We start from the raw sequence: 26,372 nt of genomic DNA on the forward strand, positions 1-26,372 counted from the left end.
AAATAAAAGCTGAATTATCACCACTCCTGATAAGGTCTGATGTTTCCAGGCAGTTTTCTATTCCTTCACTAAAAGCATCAACACAGTCCTTAACTGTTACAATTCTCAATCTGAAACGTTGGTTTCGGATTAGTGTCCGTCACTAATGTTCATTCCAGTAATTCCCAACGCTACATCGACTGATCGTATTGATTGATATAAAACGTGGGGCTTTTATTGTGTATAAATTGCTGGAAATGACACAGCAAAAGTCCAGTCAATCGTGCATCTCTTTATCGAATTCCTTTATCATTTTAAGCGCCTCAATTAGTTCACTCCCTCAACCTTTTAAGCTCAAGAGAATAAAGGCCAAGTTTATGCAACTTGTCTTCATAATTTAACAAATATACAGTCAATTCACTTTACAGTATATTCTGTGAACCGCTTTGAGACGTCTAGAAGATGTGAAAAAGCGCTATATCAAATGCAAGGGTTGTTATTAAATGCAAGGATTAACTCTTTAAGCCCTGGTATCATTCTGGTATCTCTGCGGCCTGGGTGCGAAGCAGAGACACAGAGTTCGGTCACCTCGCTCCCAGCTGAGGCATCATTCGCTCAGAAGCCTCAGGTGAAGACACAGAGATCTTACAACAGGTTTGCAAGGCACGGAAACAAATTGCTGTGTAGGAGTCCTGTAGCGTTGCGGTTAGCGCACTCGCCTCGCAAGTGAGAGGACTCGGGGCTCGATTCCCTGGCAGGGCCGAAACCTTAGGCAAGTATTAATAATAATAATAATAATAATCCTTGCAGTAAATAAATAAATTGTTCGGTCACTCAATCCACGATTGCTTGTGGGACGCTGCTGTGTGCAATCGACTTTCGCGTTTCTCCCACAAAATACACAGTCAATTCACTTTGCAGCAGATTCCGTGAAGCACGTCGAGCCCTCTCACCGACGCGATGAGGCGCTATATATCAAATGCAAGGATTATTCAGATTATTATCATCACATCAAATCGTTTAAACGCTTTGAGTGGAGTATTGCCGGGGTGGCTTGGAGGGAATTGGGTTACCCCATGCCAGCCAGCCTCATTGCTGTCTGAAAAAGGGTAGAGCTTCTCTAAGCGGTTATAATAATCATTCACCTCTGTTCCCTCTGCAAAGGAATGACACTGGTCCTTTAATCAAATCCCTTCAAATATTAATACCATGCCCTCAAGGTGGTCATGTCTTGGGAAGGCAGCTGTGGATAGAATCTCTCTCTCTCTCTCGCTCTGTTTTTAATCTCGTCTTTTAAGCTCAGCACTGAGGCTAAGCGTGGATTCACCAGGCAACTCTGCATTCAGTCTATTTCAGGGGTTCACCAATAAATAATAATGTAATAATTATTATTATTACTAGACACAAGAAAAGCATTGCCAGCATTTCCTGTGGAGGTTGTCAAGTCTTATCTGAAGAATGGAGGCAAATGACCTTCCCCCCCAGGGCTGCACTGAATCAAGGCATACCTTTTTGACCGTGTTTTCAGTCATCTTTCCCCTCCCCACCTCCTTCTCCTTCTCCTCCATCTCGGCTGCCCAGTGTCAAACACTTGTGACGTACTCCCGATGTGAAAGGCACTAGCTACATCAACGTAACTTGTATTGCATCGGAGCATTGGCTTAGACTGTGAGCTCAAAGTCCCTAACATGGGGCTTGAAGCCACAACCTTCTGACCCACGATGAGATAGATCCACAGCACAGAAGATTGGGTAGGTTACTGAAGATCTCCTGAAACATTTGCTTTGTGCCTGCTGCAAAATCCCTCACGGGTGGAAACTTGGAAGCCAATTGCGCACAACAGAGTCCCACAAACAGTCGTGGATTGAGAGACCAATTTTTTTCCCCAGGCAAGTGCTCCGCCGATCGACTAACAACCGGGTTCCTACTTACTTTTCCCTATAAAAGAGGCGTGTGGAGTAAGACGACTTGCCAAAGGTTTTGCCCTGCCCGGTAATCGAACCTGGGTCCTCTTGCATGCGAGGCGAGCGCACTAACCACTAAGCTACAAGACTCCATTGGAGTCAGAGTTGTAGAGAGATGCTCAGGAGCCTGGGACAGGTAGGAAGCAAACAGTAAGAACCCATAATACTTAATTAAACCAACCAATGCTGGCTGGAGCTTTCCAATTAAGCTCTGCCTCTCTATCTGGGCAGCTTGGAGTACAAGCCCTCGCAGCTCCTGGATGAGAGAGAGTAAAGGGAAGCTCAAATTTAACCATAGATGTAATCTATTGGGAAATCCATCCTTGATGTCTATTCATCATGGTTTGAGGCAGGTAATACAGTCATTCAGATGTGTCTCACTTGTCCAGGCACTGACCTAAAGGGCGAATGCTAATTTAGATCAGGCACTAAGCCCTGAGTAACAAGGAGAAATACACATTTGGTGGAAGTGATATATAAAAAAAATGCGGCAATATGACATAAGGGATCAGATAACTGAGCCAACACGTGCACAATGTCGCGGATAAAATGCTGCGATTTCTAAGCTTGTGAGCGTTTTCGCACTGGCAGCTTGTCAAGGCTGGAAATTGGCACTGCCTAATTCGATTAAACCCATCCGTCTACCCCTCTCCCACCACCACTTAAAAACATGTTTTAAGGGCCGCTTTCTTCGGCTGTGCTTTCGGCAGCCTTCCTCAACCCCTACACCCTCAGCTCCCAATATATTACATGCTTTTGAGACACGGTCCCGACGTGAAAGCTGCTGTATAAATAGAAATTGTTGTTGTTAATCATCAAGTTGAGCGGTCGCCGAACAGAATTTTGTTGCTTTCATTTCCCCCTCTTCCTCCAAAAGAAGTCCTCTGTCCATTTGACTCGGTCCTTAAAAAAGTAAGGCTCACGTTTTAGCCGTCAATTTGGTAGTCGGTCTTTTGCGATTCCAAAATGGTCTGACGTGTTGAGATGGGGTAGAATTTGGGGGCTTATACCCAGGCTTTACAGTACAGGGTGTTTACAAAGTCCTGTTTAAAGCCCCTGTGTGTTTTTTTTCTTAGAATGAATTTTTATTTTCTGTTGCAGATGAGTAGAGTGTAATAATGTCTGATACCAGTAATTTCCTCTTCCGTTACTCCACCCGTGTTACGGAAAATGTCTAAATACCGTACAGTTAACCATTTGTAATGAATACAATGCGGTACTTCTGAATACCATTGTCATCGTTCTTCCACATGTTTCAGCTGTTGGGTCAGTGCACTGCAGAAAAAATACAACATGGGGGTAACAGGACTTTGTGAACGCGCTGTAGAACACAAGGTGGGTCTGGATGAAAAAGTCCCTTCAGCCCATTGGATCTCATTCTCTGCAGAACACCCAGAGAATCCATCCAACCCATCAAGGCATCAAGCTGGTTTTTAAACAAACACTGGAGAGAAATCAGACCTGAAATAACTCCCACCCCCACCCCCCCACCCACCACCGTCCAAACCACTGTAATTAAAAGACTTATTCCAGCAAAGAGCATCTCTAGCTCTGAGGGTGAAACGTGCACAAGTGATGCAGCGCTAAAAGGAAGAATTTAGTGTCTGCAAACTGGTTCCACACTGAATGCCGTATACAAAGGTTTCCCAGGAAACTGACTGCTCTGTGCTGCCATCAGCGCTGCCTTGCACTGACTTCGCAGGTGTTGTTTTTGCTAGAAAACCGTCTTAAAGGAGCACTTATCTTAAAGGTGGTTTGAGTTGAAGAGAAGCCAGGTGACCGCGCAGCAGTGATGTGAAGCGAATGTCGCAGCTCTGTCCTGCACCCAATAGGTCCATGGGGAGAGTGCCTGAAATTCCACGCAGTCTTAGCCTGCGAGACCATTTGGTCTTAAAATTTAAGGGGGTGGGGGGGGGGAATTGTCGGCCAGGACGCTGGGAGAGAGAAACTCTTTTCTCTTTTCGAATGGGATCTAATGTCCAACTGATCAGAAGGGAATTCTGTCTCATCTGAAGGCCGGTGCCTCGGACAATGCAGTACTCACACAACACTGCATTGGAGCGTTAGCCTGTGAGCCGTAAGCCCAATGCGGAGCTTGGAACCATAACCCTCTGACCAAGAGGAGAGCGTGCAAGCAACTGAGCCAATGTATAATTTTGAAAACCTCCGTCACATCCACTTAACGTGCTGCGCTCCAGTGTAGCAAAGGCCAACATTTAATGTCTCTGCAAATAACTATAGCCTCTCATCTTTGGCATATATCAAATGCAAGTATTATTATTATTATTACTATCATTATCAATCTCTTGAGTGCTCAGCAAAGTGAAGTCAGCCCTAATGGATAGTACTTAGTCAGTTTCAGCCAACCTCCCTGAAAACGTACGTTAGTTTCAATCTTGTTTAAGCAAAAACCCGGAGTTTTTTTTCCCACCCCAAAAATCTAAAGTTTTAAAACTTCGAGCCGTGTAACGCTTTGTCTCTCTCTCTCTCTCTCTCTCATACAAACAAATGAAGAAGAAAGAGATGATAAATGAAACCTAAAGCTTCGGGGCTTTGATTAACTGCCCAGGAAGAATTACGTCTTTGGATGGTAAGGTGGATAATTACCTGTGATAACTGGCCAACCTCTAAGTAGAAGCAAATGATGAATGCATTCCACGTCACCCACAGAACAAGCCAGCCGGCGTACTGAGAAAACAAAAGGGAGACGGCACTTTAGACGTTGCAAAAACCTCAGAAATTGCAGTGATGTACAATAATGATCATCATCCTTACAACAACAAAATATTGCATTTATATAGCGCCTTTCACATAGGGATGATGTTCAAAGGGACTGGACAGTCAAGGATTTGCACCAGAGCCTACATTTGATAGAGAGCCTTTTCGACAGGAAGCCATCCCAAAGTGCCTCCCAGGATGTAGACTGTAAAATGCAGTGACTGTGTGTTTTGAGGACGAGTGTAAATTGGCCTCATCCACTCTACAGTCTTCCCACGATACCATCAAGTTGTTTCTTAAAGCGTTCCCAATGGATACCCGTCACTGTGCTCAGGAGTCTCCAAACCAGACAGACTATAAATCCACAGTCACTGTAACTGACAGAAATACCTACGAGATACCACTGTTGAATACAAAGGATTTTTTTTTAAGGTTTAGATTGGGTAGCATCAGGATGGGAGGTAAGTACTGCCCTGGAATTAACCTCTGGACTTGTCTTCGTGGTTTACGAGGAGAGCTTGGAAGCTTGGAAGAGATTGAAATCCAGGTGAAAGCTGTAATTCAGCCTGTCGTGGAGCTGGTCTCAGGATTGGCGGGTGAATAAGTCTTGTTGCAAGTGACTGGGTGATACGTTACAGGGAAAAGAGAGAGAGAGAGAGACAGAGAGAGGGAGGAAGACAGAGAGAGAAAAAGATAGAGAGAGAGTGAGAAAGACAGATAGCGAGAAAGTCAGTGAGAGAAAGAGAGTGAGAGTCAGTGAGTGAGATGGGGGAATGTGAAAGGGGTAAAGTGAGACGGGGAAAGTGAGACAGTGAGTGAGAGAAAAAGACATAGAGACAGCCTTGCTTGCTCACTCGCTCTCTAAAAACTGACAAGTGGAGCCCCATGTGTCCATCTATTGAGGACTGAAGGGACTCTTGTACTTGGAGTGCGAGCGGGACTAAGCTATTTCAAGACTACTTTAAGTCCATTCCTAATGTAATGAGGTTTAAAAGCTGCACAAGGCTTTGGAATATAGGAGACATCCCTTAAATTCTGCAGTGTGGTTCTCAGCTGCTGTTAACCCTGCAAGCCAAAGCCCCAATGGGTATAGTGGTCCTGGCTGGACAAGCACACAGTGCTTTCAAGTGGCAAACCATCCAGTTTGAGTTGGTTACAACTACAGCAATCACCACCTCCCCTCAACCACCAACCAATGCTCTGAGGCCCCCAAGCCTTGTCTCTCGCCAACCTGCTGCTAATACTCTCCAGGAATAGGTAAGCCAGGGTGCGTTCGTGCAGAGAGAGATCAATAGAAAGAGAGAAAGAGAGAGAGAGAGAGCACATTGCCTTCCAGACATGGGGAAATTTCCACGGGTGAGTGGCATGCATAAGTGGAATTCTCAGTCTGGTTTAGTTACTCATAAGCATGGCGATTGGTTTCTGCTGGTGTCAGACACCTGGCTGACGTCCTCGGTAATGTAATTGCAAAGCAATAGTGCTTTCTATTTGACAGCAGAGGAAAACACTCCACAGACAAAAAGCACGCTGGAACAGAAGATTAGTGGTCTCGATTTTCACGATCGCTGATGCTCATCTGCTATCGAAATGGATCTCTTCATAACTTCTAGACAGTGTAACCGTTGGGCCGGACTCCCTTCTCTTTCATGAGATGTTTAACGTTCACCTGATCAGACAGACGGGACTTTAGTTTGAACGTTTGAAGGTCAATATCTTTGACAATGCACACGTTTGACATTTGGCGCCTTATCACGTTGTCTCGAGACGTCTCAAAGCACTTCACAGGATATACCGCAAAGTGGACGGATTGCCTGGTTCGTGGACAAAACGGGGCCCCGGGGCGAGAGAAAGTCCCTTCTTTTTTCCAATAGCTCCCCCTGGACCTTTAGCGTCCACCTGAAAAGGCACAGACGGGGAACACCTCATCCAAAGCACGGTACCACCGACATTGTGGTCTTCCCCATCCCAGCAATGAGTCAGAGCCTCAGCCCAGATAAACCCTTCATTACTAAAAATTTCACAAGGGCAACAAAAGAACAAAACAGCCATTTAAGCCGAGACTCAGAACAAACAGTAAACTCTTTGAAGAGAGGCAGAAAGATCTACAAATAATGAACATAATTCCCGAATAGTCAAAGGCCTGAAAGTAATTTACTGCTTTTGAGGCTTGATACGATTGAGTGTATTTTTTTTGTCAGAGCTCAAAATATAATTTCCTTCATATCTAAAATTGCCTCAACGTGGTTTATATTCAAGACATTAAGCTTCAGGAATGCCGAATGTTAATAACACAAGCGATTGTCATGACATTTCTCCCCACACACCCCCAGCCCCACTGATTGAAAGGAGCAAATTATATCCCCGAGCCCCATCTTCATGCAAAAAATGTTAATGACGGCAAAGGCAAGAAGATTAAATTAATTCAAAAATATTCTCAAACCGAAATTATCTACTGTAACTAAACACAACAATAATAATAATCTTTTCACATGACACAGCACCTTTCGCGTCAGGAGGACGTCTCAAAGCGCTTCACGGGACACACTCTACTCAGCTAACTCGGCACAAAGTGAGAATCAAACTTGGGACCTTCTGCATCAGTCGCGATCCACTTAATTACGCCGTAAGTTTTTTTCTTCGCAGTCCCAAGAACAGAATACAGGTTAGTTATTGTACTTACCATAATTAAGTACTTGGGTCTGTACTGGACGGTGCCAAAGATGCCGAGGATGATTGCCATAATGTGTAAAAAGTTCGCCAAAATAGGGACCCATTGATAGCCCAGAAAGTCAAATATCTGCCTCTCCAAAGCAGCTACCTGCAAGAAAATAGGAACAACATTAGCTTCTCATGGATGACACAGGGCAGATTAATTGAACATGGGGGTTCAAAGTGGGGGCTTGGGGGAGGGGGATGTTGGGGGAGGATAATATAATAAAAATTCTTGCATTTGGCCTTGTGCCTTTCACGTTAACGACTTCTCCAAGCGCTTCACAGGATACACTGTAAAGCCTAGAGACGATGTGTTTTGTACGCCCACAGGAAGCCATTGGATGTGCTTGCAAATGCTACCATAATAATAACAATCCTTGCATTTGACACAGCGCCTTATCGCATCATTGTGACGTCTCAAAACGCTTCACAGCATATATTACAAAGTGAATCGACTGTGTATTCTGTGGGCGAAACGTGGAAGCTAATTGCGCACAGCAGTGTCCCACGAACAGTCGTGATAAATGCTGCCAGTGTTCCAGGCTGGGGTTGGAGCCCAGGATGAAGGAAGTATTATTAAAGGCTGAAATTACAACCAAAATAAGGGTTGCAGCTGGTTTCAAGTGTTCATTAATGATCAGTCTTTCACTCCACTGATTTGCGCGAATCCCCGGCCACAGCGGTGTAATGTCATTTCAGTGGCTTCAACCTAATCATCATTATATTAATAGAAGCAGAATCCCGAAACTGCACAAATAAATACTTTGAAATGCCTCATGTGGATCACTGGGCTTCGCACCAAACTGCTCCAACCGCTCGGGGTGGGGGAGGGGAGTGAGCAAACGATACCAGAGTCGGCTTTTTATTGCGGGGGTTTGGCCCCATAAAAATATCCTCCATCCAGCTGACATCACCGCCTGCATGCTGCGCAGGGACAACACGAGACATCAGGAGGCACACCCTATTGCTTGTTCCGCTAGAAGCTCGCGCCATAAATGGCGATACAACGCAAACTTACGTCTATATAACACCTTCACATCACGAGGACATCCCAAAGGGCTTAGCAGTATTGGCTGAGGGTGGGATCCTAAATGCGGAGAGTTAACTGAAAGCGCCGTCGAAGAGGTAGGTCTTGAGATGGATCTTGAACAAGGTGAGGGAGGGAGGGAGGGAGGGAGGGAGCGAGCGAAATCAGAGATACTTCAGGCAGAGAGAGTGGGCAGCATGGCTGCCGATGGTGGGATGGGTCGGGTGTGAAGTGGGCAGAATTGAGGGGTACACCGGGGGCAAGACCGTGGAGGATTTAAAAGCTGAATGTACGGTAATACCAAAGCACGATAGAATGGGACCCCCAACTGTAGCAGAAATATCAATATTGAATAAAGTTGAATTTATTCCCTTTAATTACGGAGACTCAACGTTTAAGCCCAACCGCGTGAGCAGAACTATGAGAGCAGGAGATGTGCAGGGCTGATCGGAAAGCCTGCTCTTTGTGTTATAATGAGCCCTGGGAAATTCAACATGATGAAACACCTCATTTAGTTAAAAGCAACTCATTGAGCCACTCGAAGCCTTGTTTACTTCGCAGCAAACTAACTCGCCCAGCTGCTTAACCGCTCCTGCAATAAATCCAGTTAGAATCAATAAAAGTGCAGCGTCGTAAAATTACCAGCATAACACTGCTCCTGTCATTTATTATTCATCCTCTAAATCTAAAAGATTTAAGGCGAATTTGTAACCGTTTTTGATGCCTGTACTCCGGAGAGTTGGCATTGTTTTTCCAAAGTGTAAATAAGGCTCTGTGTTGGGAAGGTTCACACGGATTGCGATGGGATTCTGATAACTTTATCTGAGTGGCCATTTCACTGTAAATAATAACAGTGAGAATAACCCTTGCGACCAGTGTAGCACCTTTCACGGCTGGAGGAAGTCTCTCGATATTCCCAAAGGAATGACGGGATCCATTTGATCCCAGGCTCTTGCTTTGTTTGAACCCTTGTCCCACTCTCGTTCGTCAAATCTCGTAAGCAAATTCTACTCAAGTGATAACAGCTCATCCAAGGCTTACAACTTATCTTACATTGCAGCCTCCAATGGCCTGTAGTGGGCAAAGGACAAAGTGCAGAATAGCCTCTTACCCAGGTTCTGTGCGCTCTGAGATGATGCAGCGAGCGGAGAACCCATTGAGGTTTCTCATGTCAATACACAGAATCGCTGCCTCATTGACAGACTTATTCCTTGCACTGATCAATGCTGAATCCTCTATAAACTGGTGAGTTGAAAGAACAACCAATTTATTGACCACAAGTGAAATAGGCAGACGTTTAGTTAATACACGACAGCAGGGCTCTGAGCTGAGTATTCAAAATACTGATGTTCTGGCGACAATCCCAACCCCCGCCCCCACCCACACACCCGATAAATCTGGTAATTTGTTTCACGGCTCTTCATTATGCATTACCCACAAATACGCAGTCACTACACTTTACAGGACCCTCTGAAGCACTTGAGACATTTCCATGTGATAAGGCAGTATGTGAAATGCGAGGATTATTGTCATTTAATTTATGAATGTGGGTATGGCAAAAGCAAGCGGGCTAATCCACACACCTGTATGGGCTTTCATACTGGATGATCTAAGTTGGTGAGAGTTATTAATTATTAATAATAAAATCCATGAATGTACAAAGACAACAAGGAATTCAGGCTGGAAGCTTGGGATCTGTGGGCAGAGTCTTTTCACGGTTCATTAAATACAAGCAACAGCGGCAGATTGAGAAACAGCTACTGTTTCAATTAAATAAAAGTTAGGACCGCAATCCTGGGAATTATTAGTCTGCTTCCCGCGCTACAGATGTCAGATTAACATCAGGGAGTCTTGGAAAAGGAGCATTGAGGGCCCATTTAAAAACAGTAAAGGCAATGATTCCAAGGTGGATGGATAGCAGATGATGCCTGGCAAATTTATGACAATTCCTTGGGATGTAACAAAATTGATGGATGATGTTAATGTAGATCCTGCTATGAACTGCGATTTTCAGGAGGTATATAAGATGCTGCCTCTTTAATAAAATATTATTGGACACTAAAGGCAACGATAAAAACACTTACAATTCTAATTGAGAGCTTGTGCACCAAAGTACCCTTTGGGATAATCTATTTTGGGGAGAAATTCTGTCTGGGCCGAGACTGATTCTATTTATGTAGCACTTTAGAGTGACCAGGATTTGGACAATTCCTAAATGCGGTTTTAATTTCATATCCGTTTTTCTGCGAGATTCTGAGCGGAAACAAGTTTAGTCTGAAACTATTTCCATTGCTAGGAGAGAGTGACTAGAGGAGACGGGTTTAAGACAGTCACAAGAAAAGCGAAAGGAGAGTTTAGGAGAATGTTTTTCACCCAGGGAGTTGATGGGATGCGAGAAGCCCTGCCGAGTAAAGGGGTAGCGCGCAGTCCATTATGGGTTCCAAGAGGGAAGTAGACCAGTATATGAATGATAGACGTTTGAAGGGGTGTGAGGAAAGGATGGAGCATTGAATGAACAATTTGAATGAGATCAGGGGCAGTCTCAACGGGCTGAATGGCCTCCTTCAGGATTGTAATTGCTTTGATTCTACAAAGTTACATCCTCCATTTATCATTGCAACATAACCATTTTCTCGCTTTTCCATTGGAGACACCATTAACGTCACTGTCAATAAATTGGACTTGTTGGCATCCAGATTCAAGTCTGAATGATTGACTGGAGGCACTGAAAGATAGATTTAGGCATTCCAGATTCGGAGTCACTATTCCGAGGCTCTTCTCATTGAAAAAATACTCAGCTTTGCTCCACCAAGTTGCTATGCCCAAAGGAAACCCACGATATTAATGTCTCCTGAATTTCCTGTTATATTAATGTTCGTTGCCAATGAAAACAATCCTGTATTGATCAGCCAAGGAGACTTCAGCTCCTGCTGCGTATTAAAAGGTTACTATTTTATCGACCTCCATGATATACTCCGGGGTTCTCTGTCCTGAATGTACATCAACACGGTTGTTTGTTGAGGTTAAATCTCCAGTGTTTGAGTGCTAACTCCACTTGTAAATCCGCTGGCTGGACAGAATAACCCAATGCTAACGAACTAATTTACACTGGTGTAATGAACCCCAGTTACAAATTTGACACTGGATTCTTTTGCTATTTACAATCGCTTTAGTCTTCCAAGAGACTCAGAGGTTAAGTGCCCGTTGAGATTGCAGTTATTAAAATTAGACTATAGAGTGCCCGAAATTCTCGGAATTCCAACAGCAAAACCATTACCATCTCGCCAAGGCAGAGAGGTGTCACAGCCATCAACCGTCCCAGTCTCTGATTGTTGGGGTCTGGAATCATCTGTAGGAGATCTCCTTAAGGGACCTGTGTGTCCCAGCACTCTCTCACTCAGCAATAACCCAAGCACTGAACAGCCTAGAGCCATCATGCTGGGTTGGCTGAACCAGGACACGGAGGGGGGGGGGGGCACGGCGAGATTACAAATTACCTTGGGATAGTAATAAGGGTAAAACCAGCCACATCAGCACAAAGAAACGGTAGCAAAAGAGGCAACCTCATGCCACCAGCTTATGGAGTTACATGGAACAGACTGTTGACATGATTGGAGCGGATGAGTCAGAGGTTAACTGCCAGGGAGCAACACACACCACCACTGAAAGTCTCGTCATGACGAGAGAGCCTCAAATCCAAACTTCTCTTCCTTCAGTATTATTCCAGTAACCTCCGTTCCCTCTTTCTCCTCCCCGCCTCACAATTTTGCTCATCCCGTGCGCTTACGTGTGTTAACTTGCCAATGGCGATATTTCATCAAAAATTTATGCTGAATTCATTTCATCGTAACAACTCCAATTTATTATTAACAAAAACAAAATCAGCTTCCAATTCGCCCAATTCGCCCCTTAATTGCTCAAATACCAACAGCAGACTGGGGCTTGTTTACATCAGGAGTGACTAGTCAGCCACATAATTGTCAGCTACTCTGTGGCCCATCAGATAAATTGACTTGATGGGTCTAAAGATAACCAAATTTATCGGCGAAAGAGCCCAAGAATTAGATTGAGAGTTTAGTAATAATTTAGAAAAAAATCAAACAAAAGAGACAGCAAAAGCAAATTAGATAGATTTATTTTAGGAATTAATATCTTGGGATACAGTATAAAGTTTGGGACATGATAATTGCTTGCGACTGATTGCCAGGATGCTGGAAGGTGAACTGGATGGACTTTGATCTTCTATCGTCCAGGAATTCTTATGCTCTTATGCCGAAACAATATTTTGACTTCTGTGTCATTTCTGAAAACTTGCTTCTATTTAAAAAACAACGATTGCTCCTCGTGCAAGTTTGCTTGTGGGGAGATTGATTCAAAATACGATCTGGACTTGTGCTTTAACGGCATTGGATTCCCCGTGTCCTCCTTCAAGTCACCAACCGATGGACCAAAAAGGACTGTGTAAACCAGGGGTCCATTCCTCACTCCACTCCGCAGGGAAAAATACCTAGTCAGAGGGGTTCCCAAGATTAGTTTGGATGAAAAAGGCCCTTTGGCTCAACAACTACAACAAATTACACTTGTATAATGGTCTTCATGCTGGAAAGACGTCCCAGGGCTCAGCGAAGGGAACTGGATAAGTGCCTGAACCGTTAAAAAATATATTTTAGGGGGAAACAGCTAGAAAGTTGCATTAATAAATCAAGAGGATCTTGGAAAGACAGGCAGCTGTGGTGGGACATGATGGGCCGAATGTCCATTTCTCTGCTGGTAGATCTTTATCTACAATGTGGTGCTTCCATCCCCCTTTAGTGTGTTACAGTATCATAGAATCTGTGTCTTTGAGGCCAGTCCCTGAGAGATACTTGGTGCAGAGCACATCCATTAGCATCTTTACCACTCGTGTGACCAACCTTTGCCAAGTCCAAAGTAGAGAAGGTGAAATACTGGCAAAGGCATTGTCCCCAAAGACTATTGTGGAGTGTGTGTGTGTCTGCGTGTATGTGTGGGTATACTCACAAGATCAGTCTTGCTCCCTCTTCTAGGACAGTTTCCTAATGCTTTCAATGAAAGAAAATCAAGAGAGACTTTCTTGTTCCATCAATGCGAGGATCGAAAGAAGAGCACTGAAGGCAATACAAGGCTCAATACTGGAGCTGATCTGGCTTTGCTGCAGTTTCTTGCTTGATGCAGCTCCACTTAACTCAGTCAAGTTAGCAACTTGAACTAGTTGCTAACACAAGGGTAAAAGGATGGCAGTTTCTTCACTAATTGTGCCCAAGTCAAGATCCGTGCGGAGTAATGCACACTTTCTGCTTCATTACTGTCTAATTATCTTCCTCCACGCTGCTCTTATCTCTAATTCTTTGAGCAAACAGTGAGACTTTAATTGACTGCGATTCCATTGTTGCATTGTCTGTGTTAACGTCTTCAAAAATAAATCCCCACCTTTTCCCTCCCTATTTTAACTTTGCAATATTAATAATTAATGGCACAAAAAAAGCTTCACAAAAATCCTTTTCTGTATCCATAGATTATATCAAGATCAAAAATATGTAAACATCAGTTGCAGTAAAGTTGCCAGGGATATTTATATTGCAATTCTTGTTTTCCATTTAGAGTAATTAAAGTATTGTTTTTTTTTCAATGGGAACAATATTGCAAACAGTTAATAAACTGAGCGCTACTTTGCTTGTTCCTGTTTTGAAGAAAGGTTTCCTGCTTAATTACCTGTGAAGTGACAGCGTGAATTTCTAAAATATCAGTATTGTTTCTGCCAACAAAAGCAAATCGAGTTCCCCTAACCCTAACCTCAAAATAATGAGTCTCAGCCTCTTTCTGACTGTCTTTAACCCGTGTCAAAATGCCAGCACAGGTACAAAACAGTCAGAAAGTGGGCAAAGTATGCCAACATGTAGTCTTACTAGTCAGATGCCTTCACTTGTTCAGTTGCTAGGTTGTGCCCACCATTGCTATCAAGCGCTGTCCATCTTTGATCTGAAAAAGTACAGGAAGGCTTTTTCTAAAACTCCGTCAGTTGAGAAGGTCTCACGAGACCAATCCTTCACTCAACCAAATCATCACTGAGGTGAGCAATCAGTCAGTCAGGACCGCTGAACTAGAGCCACTATGAATGGTAAGTGCCACACCTTTCCTATAATTTGTGTATCCGTTATCCACGCTGCTGATATCACAAAAAAAGTACATTTCAGCTCCTTTGCGCCCGTGAAATAACTCATCACATACTTCCTTGCAAGCCAAGAAATGCATTAACCGTGTCTGTTTACTCAGCCGCTTCCCCCACCCAAAGATATCCAATGATTGTGTTGGCTATAACCTGCCTTTCATGGTGTCACATTGGCTTCGATTTAGCATCTTCACCTTAACCTAGATACTTTGGAATTTCCTCCTATATGAATGATTTTAAAAATCTCCCCCCCCACCACCAACATCAACCATCGACATCAAAGCTAACAAGTCTACAATTGTTTTTAACAATAATTTGACTTTGCCCACAAATTACAGTCAATCCATATGCCGTCCTTCAGATGAGAGCAAAGTTATTGGGAAATGCAGAGGGAAGTGAGTGAATAGAGAAGAGAATAGAGAATAAGAGAAACTTATCCTCGTTTCTCACCACCTGTGAAAGAATTCCTTTTTCTGCTCATTTCTACACTTTGATTTTTTAGTTTTTTGCAGGTGGTTGTGGAATGGCCAATATCCTCAGTATGATTGGGCTCCATTAATTAACATTTCAGTCCTGCAGGCATCCCTCGAAATGACGAAGAGAGAAAGACCTAAGTAAGATCCTCAAGGAGTTGCCTGAGCTAAACCCAAGGCTGCCGCTGTTCAACAGTCAGTCAGTCATTCAATGCAATTGAAAGGCAGAAGGTGTTGGTTACCGGGTAACATCTCATGACAGGTGCAATGATAAATCATGTACGTTCATATGTGCGTCAAAGGTAACAGTACCAGGCGTTGAGTGTTGGTTATGCATTTTGTGCTCAGAAACGAACATTAGATGCTCCCTGATGGTGCACATGGCTTAGAGCCAAAGCAAAACCCTCTCTGCGCAATGCACATCAACCCAAAGCCCAACAGCACTCTCCAAGGTGTGACGTTTCCACTCCTCTGTCGTCGCTCGATTGTGTACTCAGAGTTTAATTGGCAAATTAAGCACCAATTAGTCCTGATTCCCACTTGGCGTTAGCCTCAGCTGACTGACTTTGATCACCGGCAAAGCTCAGTCTGGAGCTGTGAGCCTTATTCTATTACCTCTTTCCACCTTCCTCGTCGACTCTGCTCCACCATCGGTGGCCGTGCCTTCAGCCACTACGGCCCAAACTCTGGAACTCTCTCCCCCGATCCCTCCACCATGCCCCCTCCCCAGTTTTAAATCCCACCTAAAGACCTTCCTTCTTGATTCGTGCTCATGGCCACCTCCCCATTCCCTCTCCCCCTGGTTTGGGGTCAGACTCCGCCACTGTTAAGCGCTCCTGGACATTACCCCCCGTGAAGGGCACTGTATAAATGCAAATTGTTGTTGTTGGTTGGAATTCAAGATCTTTTTGGTGCTGCTAACCTCAACCTATTATATGTGCATCGTCACAATTCTAGTTCAGGAATTAAGTGCGGTCATTATCAGGAGCGGGAAACTGATCACTATTTTGTTTAAGGATCGATTGGGCCAATTTGTGCTAGGAACTGATGTGTTACACCAGACAAACTGTCTGCCACGCACATTAAAACAACGCAACACAAATCCTCATGTTCCACCCCTCCCAAAAGAGAAAGGAAAAAGTATTGTCCAGGGCAGGGCATTGGCAATCAAATGGTTTACATTCGACAAACATCGCACTCTGGGTAAGAGGGACAATGACTGAAAAGACCAGCAGAGAAGATTGGGTCAACAGAAACAGCGGCCCTCGACTCGGTTTGTAAAAGGCTGCAAATTGCGGGAAGTCATGTCAATCTGAAATAAAATCTGGAACGCACTGCCTGAAAGGAGTTTGAAAGTAGATTCGATAATAACTTTCATAAAGGGATTGGATATATGGCGAAAGAGCGGGGGAGTGGGACGAATTGGATAGTCCTTTCAAAGCGGGCACAGGCACGGTGGGCTGAATGGGCTCCTTCTGTGCTGTACGTTTCTATGATTCTACGCCTTCATCTTATAAACCAAGAAATTGTTGGACATTCTATCCTCTGGGTCAGGGAGGGGGCTGTGGGTTCAAGTCCCACATCAGCGCTGTAATTTGTCATCAAAAACAATAATAGCGTAGCAATTACTGCAAAGAGACAGACGCGATTCAAAAAAAAGGTGGTGTGAAAACGCAAGCTCCTGATTTCTCTTAAATCTCCATCCAGCGGCAAACATTCACTCCCGATAGATTTATCAGAATAAAAAACATGTTGCCCCTTGCTTCAAAGTAGACAGGAAGCAGTTTACTCATGCGGATATTTGGGACATGAAGCTAACCCTCTTTTGTGATAAGACTGGGTCTGGAATCTATGATGTTCATCACATTGCGAGAGAACATTATTTTCCCCGCCCTTAAATGCGAATAAATTTACATGTCTAATAACCTACAACACTTTCCCCCGAAATGCATTAATAACTCACTGGGAGCAGATTGCACACAGAGACTGTAATTTGTTTTGCAGGTCTTAAACCCTGTCAGTTTCATCGCCTTGGAGGGCTAATTTGTTAATTATTCAATGTTGCAGGGAAGAGATCCACAGAGTTTCAGATTTAATAATAATACTCTGATGAGCTATTTTCCCTCCATTGAACAATTCCATTTCTCTGCCCACATGTCTTCTGTCCACGGGGAAGCCCCCTTTGCATCTTACCAGGATGGATTTTCCATAGGAAATTCTCCCGAGACACAAAGGCGGGGAAGAGAGATATTAGAGGGAGGGGGGCGGGAAAAGCTCTTGCTCGTCATTTATTGACCTGGCGTTTAGAAAAGACAAAATAAATCATTGGGTCCTGACGTGGAGCAAACTACTACTTCTTTCTGTAACCAGGGATCTTTAACGTCAACCAGAACATGGCACGGAATGGGAGCTCGGTTTAATATCATCCAAAGATGCCACTTCCAACAATGTAGCGTTCCCCAGTAATGTATTGAGCTCAAAGTCCCGACGTGGAGCTTGAACCTAAGACCTTCTGACTCAGAGGCGACAGTGGATGCCAACTGAGCCAGGTTGTCACCAATGTTCCGGATAGACTGGGAACAGAACCTGCCACCTTCTGGCATGCAAGGAAGGTATAAAGGCACACGTGGGAATAGCAAGCGAGGACAGACTGGGTTGACGGATTTATGCTCCACAGGAGAGCTGGCTGACGAGGGGAGAAGGGGCTCTGGGATGATGTGTCAGAGACCTCTGAACACTTGGAGAGCGTGTGTGTCAGCATGAGTCACAGGTACAGGTGAGAAGGAGAAAATTGTATGAGATCAGAGAGCAATATAGCCTCAGAGCTCTTGACGACTGACTGATCATGCTGGTGGATCCTTCCTTTCACACAGCATCGCCGAGGTCCGAAAACCACTGATGATAAAAAGTTCACGGCAATTAATAATCCCTCAAAAAAAATAATAATAATTTGGTGGCTTGATCCACGACTATTTGTGGAGCGCTGGCTGTGCGCTATTGGCTGCCGCGTTCCGCCCACAAAACATTAAGTCAATTCACTTTATGGTGTATTCTGTGAAGCGCTTTGAGACGTCTCGAAGGCGTGATAAGACGCTATATCAAAAGCAAGCATTATTATTATCATTAAGGATGCAGTGGAGGCGTTTTTGCAGTAAATGCTCAGTCTGTAGCACTCTCTGTCCTGACACCAAAGGTTGCGGGTTCAAGCAGTCAGGAATTCGAGCTCACTCTCGAGCTCTGCATTGTCCCTCGGATGAGATGTTAAACCAAAGTTCTGGTGGATATCAAGATCCCACAGCGACGCGATTCGAAGGGAGAAGGAAGTTTCACCCAGTGCCCTGATCGACATTCCTCCCCATAAAAATCGTCATGGCTGCTTGTGGGACATCACTGTGTTGGCTGCTGTGTTTTCCTACAAATACACAGTCACTACATTTTACAGTAAATGGAGATGTTCCGACATGATAAACCACCACATCAAATGCAAGCATCATTATTATACGGCGATTTGGTTACCGCTTGGGATGTTCTGTTGAAAGATGATTGGAATCAATCCTCAAAAAGGGTCAAGGGTGAGTGTAGGGTTTTGTTTCAACTTGTGGCCATGTGTGAGTCAATATAAGTGCGGTTAAAATATTCAAGGGAATTCGGACAACATTAAATTATTGGCAATTATAGTCTTGCAGTGGAAAGCTGATGGAGTAGATCGGAATTGATTTTCTGTTTTAATCTCTTTAAGCTTATGCATTGATGTTACTGAGATGTAATACATCAAGAACAGTATGCCCGAGTGCCAGCTGGATTTCACCAGCGCTGTCGGTCACTGGGTAAATACCAGCAAGTAAGAGCTCACAGCAAACTGAGCCCCTGTGACTGACTAAACCAGCCCACTTGTGTCTCGTTCACCCCTCAGCATCCTCACAAAGGCTGCATTCCACATATTATTTCCACTGTAAATGTCATTGTTTAACAACACAAAACCCTGACTTAGGAAAGTGCCATTTGGCTGTTCAAGTCTATTCCTAACACCGGTTAACACACAGCCTCAACCTGCTGTGAATTCCACCCACCCACCCACCCACCCACCCAAAAGCTAAATAATAATAATCCTTGTATTTGATAATGCACCTTTCACGTCTCGAGGGCAACTGTAGGGACTACATATTTGTCGGTGAACGCAGCAGCTGATTTGCTCACAGCCACGTCCCACAAACAGCCATGGCGTGAATGGTTAATTTTATCTGGTGGGGGGGGATTGTTGACCAGGACATTGGGAGAAACTCTCTTCTCTATTCGAAACGTGCCACAGGATCTTTAACGTTCACCTGAACAGACACAGACAGGAGCTCAGTTGAATGTCTCGGCACCTTCTGGGATTACAATGGAGCACCAGCCTAGACTCAAAGTCCGTGACATGGTGGGGGTGGGTGGGGTGGGGGGGGGAAACTCGCGTTCACAACCTTCTGAATCCGAGGCGAGAGTGCTGCAAACCGAGTGGAGTTCAACCTACAAAGAGAAAGATTTACAGGGCAGCTAATGTCCCAGCTGAACTAATTTGTGCTGTTTAATTAAGTTGTGCTAATTAGTATCACCACCACCAGCCTGACACTGGTCTTGGCAGGAAACTGCTGATGTAATATGCTTCCTGCTCACGGGCATCGTATGAATAAGCAACCTTATAGCTTTCGATCTTTGAACTCAATCCTGTACAAGAATCGTCAGGCAAAATAGGAAGATTCTGGGAGTTGGCTCACAAGGGAATAATGATCCCTGCTTCTGAATTGTACCAACTTATTCTTGGTTACCTGCAGAACTGTTATTGGGTACATTGTCAATCCCACATGTATATCACCCATTGCTGCCCATAATCACACCCATTGGTGCCTTTTTGGAGATGCCTTTCCTTCAGATGAGATGGAAACCTGAACGTCCACCCATTCGTCTGGATGTCAAAGAACTCGTCCCACTACTGCTAACGAGAAGGAGTTTTGTCCTTGCTGACAATCCCAGTTAAGTTGGTTGTTTACCTCGACTGTTTGGGGGGCACTGCTGTGTGAAAATTCACCTGCAAATACACTTAACCGTGTCCTGACGAAGGGTCGTGGACCCGAAACGTTGACTCACTTTCCTTTCTCCATAGATGCTGCCTGACCAGAGACTTCTATTTTTCTTCTCACACTTAACTGTGAGTCGCTTTGAGGCATTTCAGTGCATTAAGACGCTATATCAAATGCAGGAGCTGTTATTATCTTTTAGACGTTTCCAATTGAAGATTCTTAGCGAAATTTTCTCTCCCCGAGCTTTCTTCAGTCTTGTGAAAGCAGAATAATGGATAGCCAAAGGTTACGGAATGAAAGAGCATTTTTATAGCATCTCATCATTTGGAAACATCCCAAAATACTTCGCAATGACACTGCCTTTTCGTAGGTGAGCGCTGAAGCCATTTTGCACTCAGCAAGATCGCCATAACAGCCGTGAAGCAAATGACTAACTTTATCAGTTGGATTGTCAGCCAGGATAGCAGGAGAAACTGCCTTCTCTTTTCCGATAGGGTCACGGGATTGTTAGTGTTCACGGGAAGATGGGACCTTATACAATGCCACCGTTCAACTACAACAACAACTTGCAGTTGTACAGCGCCCTTCACTCTGGGTAGAGTCCCAGAGTGCTTAACAGTGACGGAGTCTGACACTGAGCCAGGGGAGAGGGAGGGGGGGAGGTAAGGACGATCAAAAAGGAAGGTCTTTAGGCGGGATTTGAAGGTGGGGAGTGAGGGGGCAAGGCAGAGGGATAATGGGAGAGAGTTCCAGAGTTTTGGGGTGTAGCGGCTGAAGGCATGGCCACAGATGGTGGAACGCAGGGGACGAGGGACAGACTACTGAACAAAAGCTTTAACTTAATCGCAGTTCGCTTCACCACTGGAGCCGAGTGGGCCCAGAAATCTGTTTGTGTGAATTAATGTTCGCCTTGAATCCCCCATTTGTCATGCAGTCCCTGTGCATCAGCCGTTTTATCCAGCAAATTCAATACGAAACAGCTTGTTAAGTGTGTGTGTGTGTGTGCGTGTGGGGGGGTGGTGCGGCACGGGGGGGGTGGTGCGGCACGGGGGTGGGGGGTGGGGAAGAGGGCATATGGTTAATGGATTGATAGAAATCTTGAAGTTGCTTTTAAGAAATAACAGGGACCCAAATGTTCATATCTATGGAGTGAATGTCAAATTTCTACAGCTGTGGCATAAATTGTGGCGTGTTGTCAGCAATAGATGGATGTGTAAGCCGTACTCCCCCCAAAATTGCAAAATTGGCTGACAAACTGCGTTATAATTAACACGGTTATTTGTTGCCAGCATTGATTCTGGTTTTATAACACGGGAAGAGAGGGTGGGGAGAAAGAGAGACGCACTCACACAGTAAAGTTCAGGACACAAACCGTCCACTTTCCAATTCCTCGTTTGTACTGACAAGGGAAGAATTAATTGACCGAAGAAAAATAAATGCAGTATCCAATTCCCTTCTCCAACCTGAAATGAACCGAACGCGGGAGGAAGTGAAAGGAAATCTTTGGGGGTGAGATGTGCGAGTATTTGGATTAGTCAGACGGGGCGTTTTCTATAGCTGCTGGAAGATTCGCTTCTGAATTAACTGGGCTGAGCAACTCATTAGTTGCACAGGTCAATGTCACTCATTGTAACAGGTCACCAACCGTGAAGCACCAAATGTGCAGGGCCTCATTTGCAGTAACTACGTCCCCACAACCACCCAGATCCGTCGAGAGTGTGTGAAAGAGAGAGAAAGAATGAGAGAAAGAGACAGCATAATATGTGGTTTGCTCATATTCCCACTTTCAGCCCAATAGCAGGCCAGGGTTTAAAAAATCTGCACCCAATAAACGAGGCTACGAATGGCTCCTGGTACGATTGATGCAACGTTAAGAATTTCCTTCCCCATTTTCAGATCACAGCCCAAGGCCTTCCTCTTCGACCCTGCCTTCGGTCACCTCCCCTCTCCCACCGGTTCGGTGTCAGGCTCGGCCACTGTTAAAGGCTCTGAGACGCTAGCCTGGGTGAAGGGAGCTACATAAAGGCACGTTGTCATTATTTGGTTCACCTTTACCTATCGTGATATCCTCCAATACTATCCTGAAGCAGATGCCTGAATTTGGAAGGAAAGCCAAGAGGAGGAACAAAAGCTCACTACATTTTACAGTCAGATCCTGTGAAGCGTTGTGAAACATCCTCCTGGTTTGATAACACATGCATCAAACTTAAAATTAGTATAAGCCATGTTACAGTTGTGTAACTCCTTGCTGCACGTTCATTATTCTTCTGAAGCTCTTTTGTTTCTCATTTGCTGATGAAACAAAACTTTAACAAAGTAAGAAGTAAGAAATGCCAACCTCCCCCTCACCCCCCCCGCGCGCCAACCACCCCCACCCCCAACTTCCCGGTCTTTATTGGGCTCGAGGCAAACGTGGAGAATTTCAGCCACAATATATAAACTAAATCAGACGCCTGCGATATTCTGCTCCAGGGTCCAATATGGGTGGGTGTTATCGGTTCCTCGGCGGAACGACAGTCGCGACGAGGCTTTTGTCTTATCCAACACAAAACGAAACGATGATAGATGGACCTCCTCTCCATTATCATTCGTTCGCTGTGCGAGCAGCAAACTGCTCAGCCTTGCCAAGCGCCTTGAACGAGGGTGTTTATTACATGAGCGGACTGCTCAGTGACGGCTGAAGAACAGACTTGTCTCCGATTAAATAACCAGCTTGCTTTCACGGGGGGATTGAAATCACTTTTCCTTCACCTGCCAATGGCTTGGTTACCCTGAGAACATTTCTTTTTTTTTAATGTTCTCGGTCACATAAGTGATTTGTGTGTGTGGGTGTGTGTGTGTGTAATTGTGGCTCGTACTCACAAGAAACGACATTACATCGGTGTTAAATTACTCCCCCACACCACTCCTTGGAGAACTAAACGGGTTATTATGGGCACTGAGAGGGTTATTCCTTGCAAGTGTCTCGTTATGTGCCCAGTGGAAACATGTTAAAATCAAATGACACGCGTGTAAAACATCGGGGAATTTCCCACTAATGTACCTCACCCATACTGTGTCCAGTGACTATATCATCATATATCACTGAATGGGGAGTATTATCCCATACAGTGTATGTGGGATCCACCACTAACTCGCATTTATACCCGCAGGCTAGAAAAGGCAGTATGTGACACTTGCATCGTTATTGAGTGACGTCAGGGATGGGGGCACTTAACACCCCACCTCCCCCACCACCCACTGTCTACTGCCTCTTACCCTCCCTCACCCCCCCCCCCCACACCCTGCCCCCTCTCACCCCTACCTCTGATCCCCTCTTCATCCATCCTGACAAACGACCCAGTGAAATCCTCACCATTACAAGTGAAGGCAATTCAGAAGGAGCCAAGCTTTGGACCCCGCCTGCCCGTTTGCGTGAATGTCAGGACCTATAATCGGTCTTTGAATCATTCGCAAACGTTGTGGAAAGGCGCACTGTCACAATTCCGTGCACAGAGCAGGGCTTTGTGAAATCTTACAAAGTGCTTTCCTGGATAATGAACAGCAATGCTACAGAGGCCCCCTCTGTGCCTTTCATTGTTCAGTTGCTACAACCTCGCTGGTTAGCACAGTGGGGCTCCGCAGAACCTCAAGCGTACGTAGGAGTTGTTTTTCTCAAATGGAGTTTCTCTCCCGGCAAAGACAGGCTTTCCTCCTGTACAATGCGTTGCTTTTCTCACACGCAACAAAGCACTTTGCAGCTTTGCCATAAAGTTCCCCTGCACAGTGGTTCACCAACCACTCCCCCAGTTGTAGTAACAACAACAATAATCCTCGCATTTGATCCAGCGCCTCGTTGAGACGTCTCAAAGCCCTTCACAGAGTACACCGTAAAGCGAATTGACTGTGTGTATTGTGGGCGAGACGCGGCAGCCAAATGCGCACAGCAGCGTCCCCACAAACAGTCGTGGATTTTTTTTTCTGGAGGTATTATCAACCCTGGAAAGCGAGCCTCCAATCAACTAACAACAGGGTTCCTACTTACTGCTAGGTAAACAGAGACGTGTGGAGTAAGGAAACTTGTCTAAGGTTTCCCACTGCCTGGGAATGAAACCCGGGTCCTCTCGCTTGCAAGACGAATGCTCCAACAAATACGCTACAAGACTCCATATTAATGCTTACTCCCCACCATGACAGCAATCAGAAGCCTTGCCTTTACTGTTAACAACAAAAATTTGTATTTATATAGCGCCCCCTCGCACAGGGTAGCTTCCCAGAGCGCTGGACAGTGGCGGAGCATGAATACCAAGCCAGGGGGAGATGACCGTAGACACAAGTTGAAGAGGAAGGTCTTCTGGCGCGTCCTGAAGATGGCGAAGGAGGAGGGAGCGAGGTGGAGAGATAGGATAGGGAGGATTAACCTCTCTTTAACCACAGGAGAGCTAATGCCAGCTGGAGCTCGCCAGTTCTGGAGACGGGGGTGGGGGGTGTGGAGGAGACAAGACTTGGGGATCAAATGCAACCTTTAAACATATGGCTTCCTTTTTCACTGGCTGAGCGAGTTGGGTGGAATAAGGCTGCAATAAAAAGGCCTGAAGGATTGACCTTTCCATCTGTAATCTCACGAGTGGGATTCATATTACAGCAATTTTCTCTCCGTAGCTGCTTAGTGGATCTTGCCCACAGAGGCACCTTTATGAGCATTAAATGCCTTGGGGAAATGTATCTTTAGGGCTTTTGACCTCAATACTGCATTGGATGCACCAGCTGGGTTTGTGCTGCACGGCTGTCTACTACACTGTTAAAACTCCACATTACTTCAATCCTACCACACGGTTACAACAACCTGCCTTTGCGTCCAAGTACCGAGCACTTGTCTGGCTATTTATTAAAATGGTTAAATCAATAAGCTGAGGTTAATGTGCTCAATTCGATATTACAGTATTAGCTCACATCCCAGCCAAGAAAGCTATTATCAGAATAAACCCGCTGGAATGCAGCTACAAATCATCTCTTACCAGTAAACCAGGTGCCTTGTTATCTTTGCAAATCTGTTTTCTATTTTATCTTCCTGATGTTACTGCTCATTTTCCTTTTTGACAATGACGTACATCAAATTAACGCAATCTTTCCATCCCCGAGATTGCTTCCTACGGCTCGGCGTCAGGCTCCGTCACCGTTAAGCGAGAGTCTGTCCCATGCGAAGGACCGCTATATAAATTCAATATTTATATAAAACGACTGAGCTAAGAAGAAAGAGCTTAATAATTAAGAATTTGGGGCTGCTGTGGAGAAATTCCACCCGCGTCTTAAGCCGCAGTTTTCGTTCTGAACGTGCTTACCTTTTAAGAACTAGAGGCTTCAGAGTTGAGTCTGATTTTACAAATTTTTAAAGGCCTCACAATGAATAAGACCCGCGGCTAGACCAGGGTGGTCTAACTGGGTGAAAGGCGCTGTAATAATACAACTAATAATAACCCTCGCTTTAGAGCGCTTTATCACGTCTTAAAGCGCTTCACAGGATATACTGTAAAGTGAGTGGACTGTATATTTTGTGAACGAAACGCGCACAGCGGCGTTCCACAAGCAGTCGTGGATTGAGTGACCAAAAAACCAAACTGTATCTAAAGGAAGGATCCTGGTTATATTGTTATTAAATGCATCAAAATGTTCCTCATCACTTCATTCAGCACAGCATTACACATCGATTTCAGCACGACAGAGAGAGAGAGAGTAACCCCTTTTATCCTTTTGAAACGAAGAAAAAAATAATCGCCGCAGCCAATCTTTCTGGGTTGGAATGGAGCCAGGATCCACGGCAAATAAAAAAGTAGAGTTTAACTACTTTGCAACTCCCAAGACTACCAACCATCTCTTAATGAACATGATAGAAACACACACATTAAAGAGTTACATACCGCAGCTTTTTGATGACCTACGTTGAGATTTGAAAGAAGTTTTTTTTTGGGGGTCCGGGAGGAAAAAAAATAATAATCAGCAAACAAATTTGAGAGGGGAAGAACAAAAATCAAGAAAATGAAGCAAGTGACGAGAACGGATCTCAGGGGACAATGAGAGTTGTACCGACCGTTTGAAAAGGAAAATTCCTTTGATCAGCTCGTGTATCAGAGCTGGGGAAAAAATCCCAAATCACCTGATCAAAAGGAACGATGGCAAACCAAAACAGTCTTTGATGTTGGCAGACTTGCAGCCGCAAACATCAGAGAATGTGTGCAACTTAACAAGTCCCCAGAATAAATAATTAACTCTGATTAA

General features: G+C 44.7%; 1 protein-coding gene across 1 annotated transcript in view; it reads right to left on the reverse strand.

The window, feature by feature from the left end:
* Positions 1–26,372, reverse strand: part of nkain1 (sodium/potassium transporting ATPase interacting 1) — an 81,163-nt gene that overhangs the window by 18,183 nt on the left and 36,608 nt on the right. The window contains exons 2-3 of the mRNA XM_042338919.1: positions 7,342–7,479; positions 4,551–4,631 (exon numbers count right to left, since the gene is read on the reverse strand). Of these exons, the coding sequence (XP_042194853.1) occupies positions 4,551–4,631; positions 7,342–7,479 (219 nt within the window). The remainder of the gene's footprint in view (positions 1–4,550; positions 4,632–7,341; positions 7,480–26,372) is intronic.

This window comes from Callorhinchus milii, unplaced genomic scaffold (assembly GCF_018977255.1).
Source record: "Callorhinchus milii isolate IMCB2004 unplaced genomic scaffold, IMCB_Cmil_1.0 Scaffold10, whole genome shotgun sequence".
Lineage (NCBI taxonomy): Eukaryota > Metazoa > Chordata > Chondrichthyes > Chimaeriformes > Callorhinchidae > Callorhinchus > Callorhinchus milii.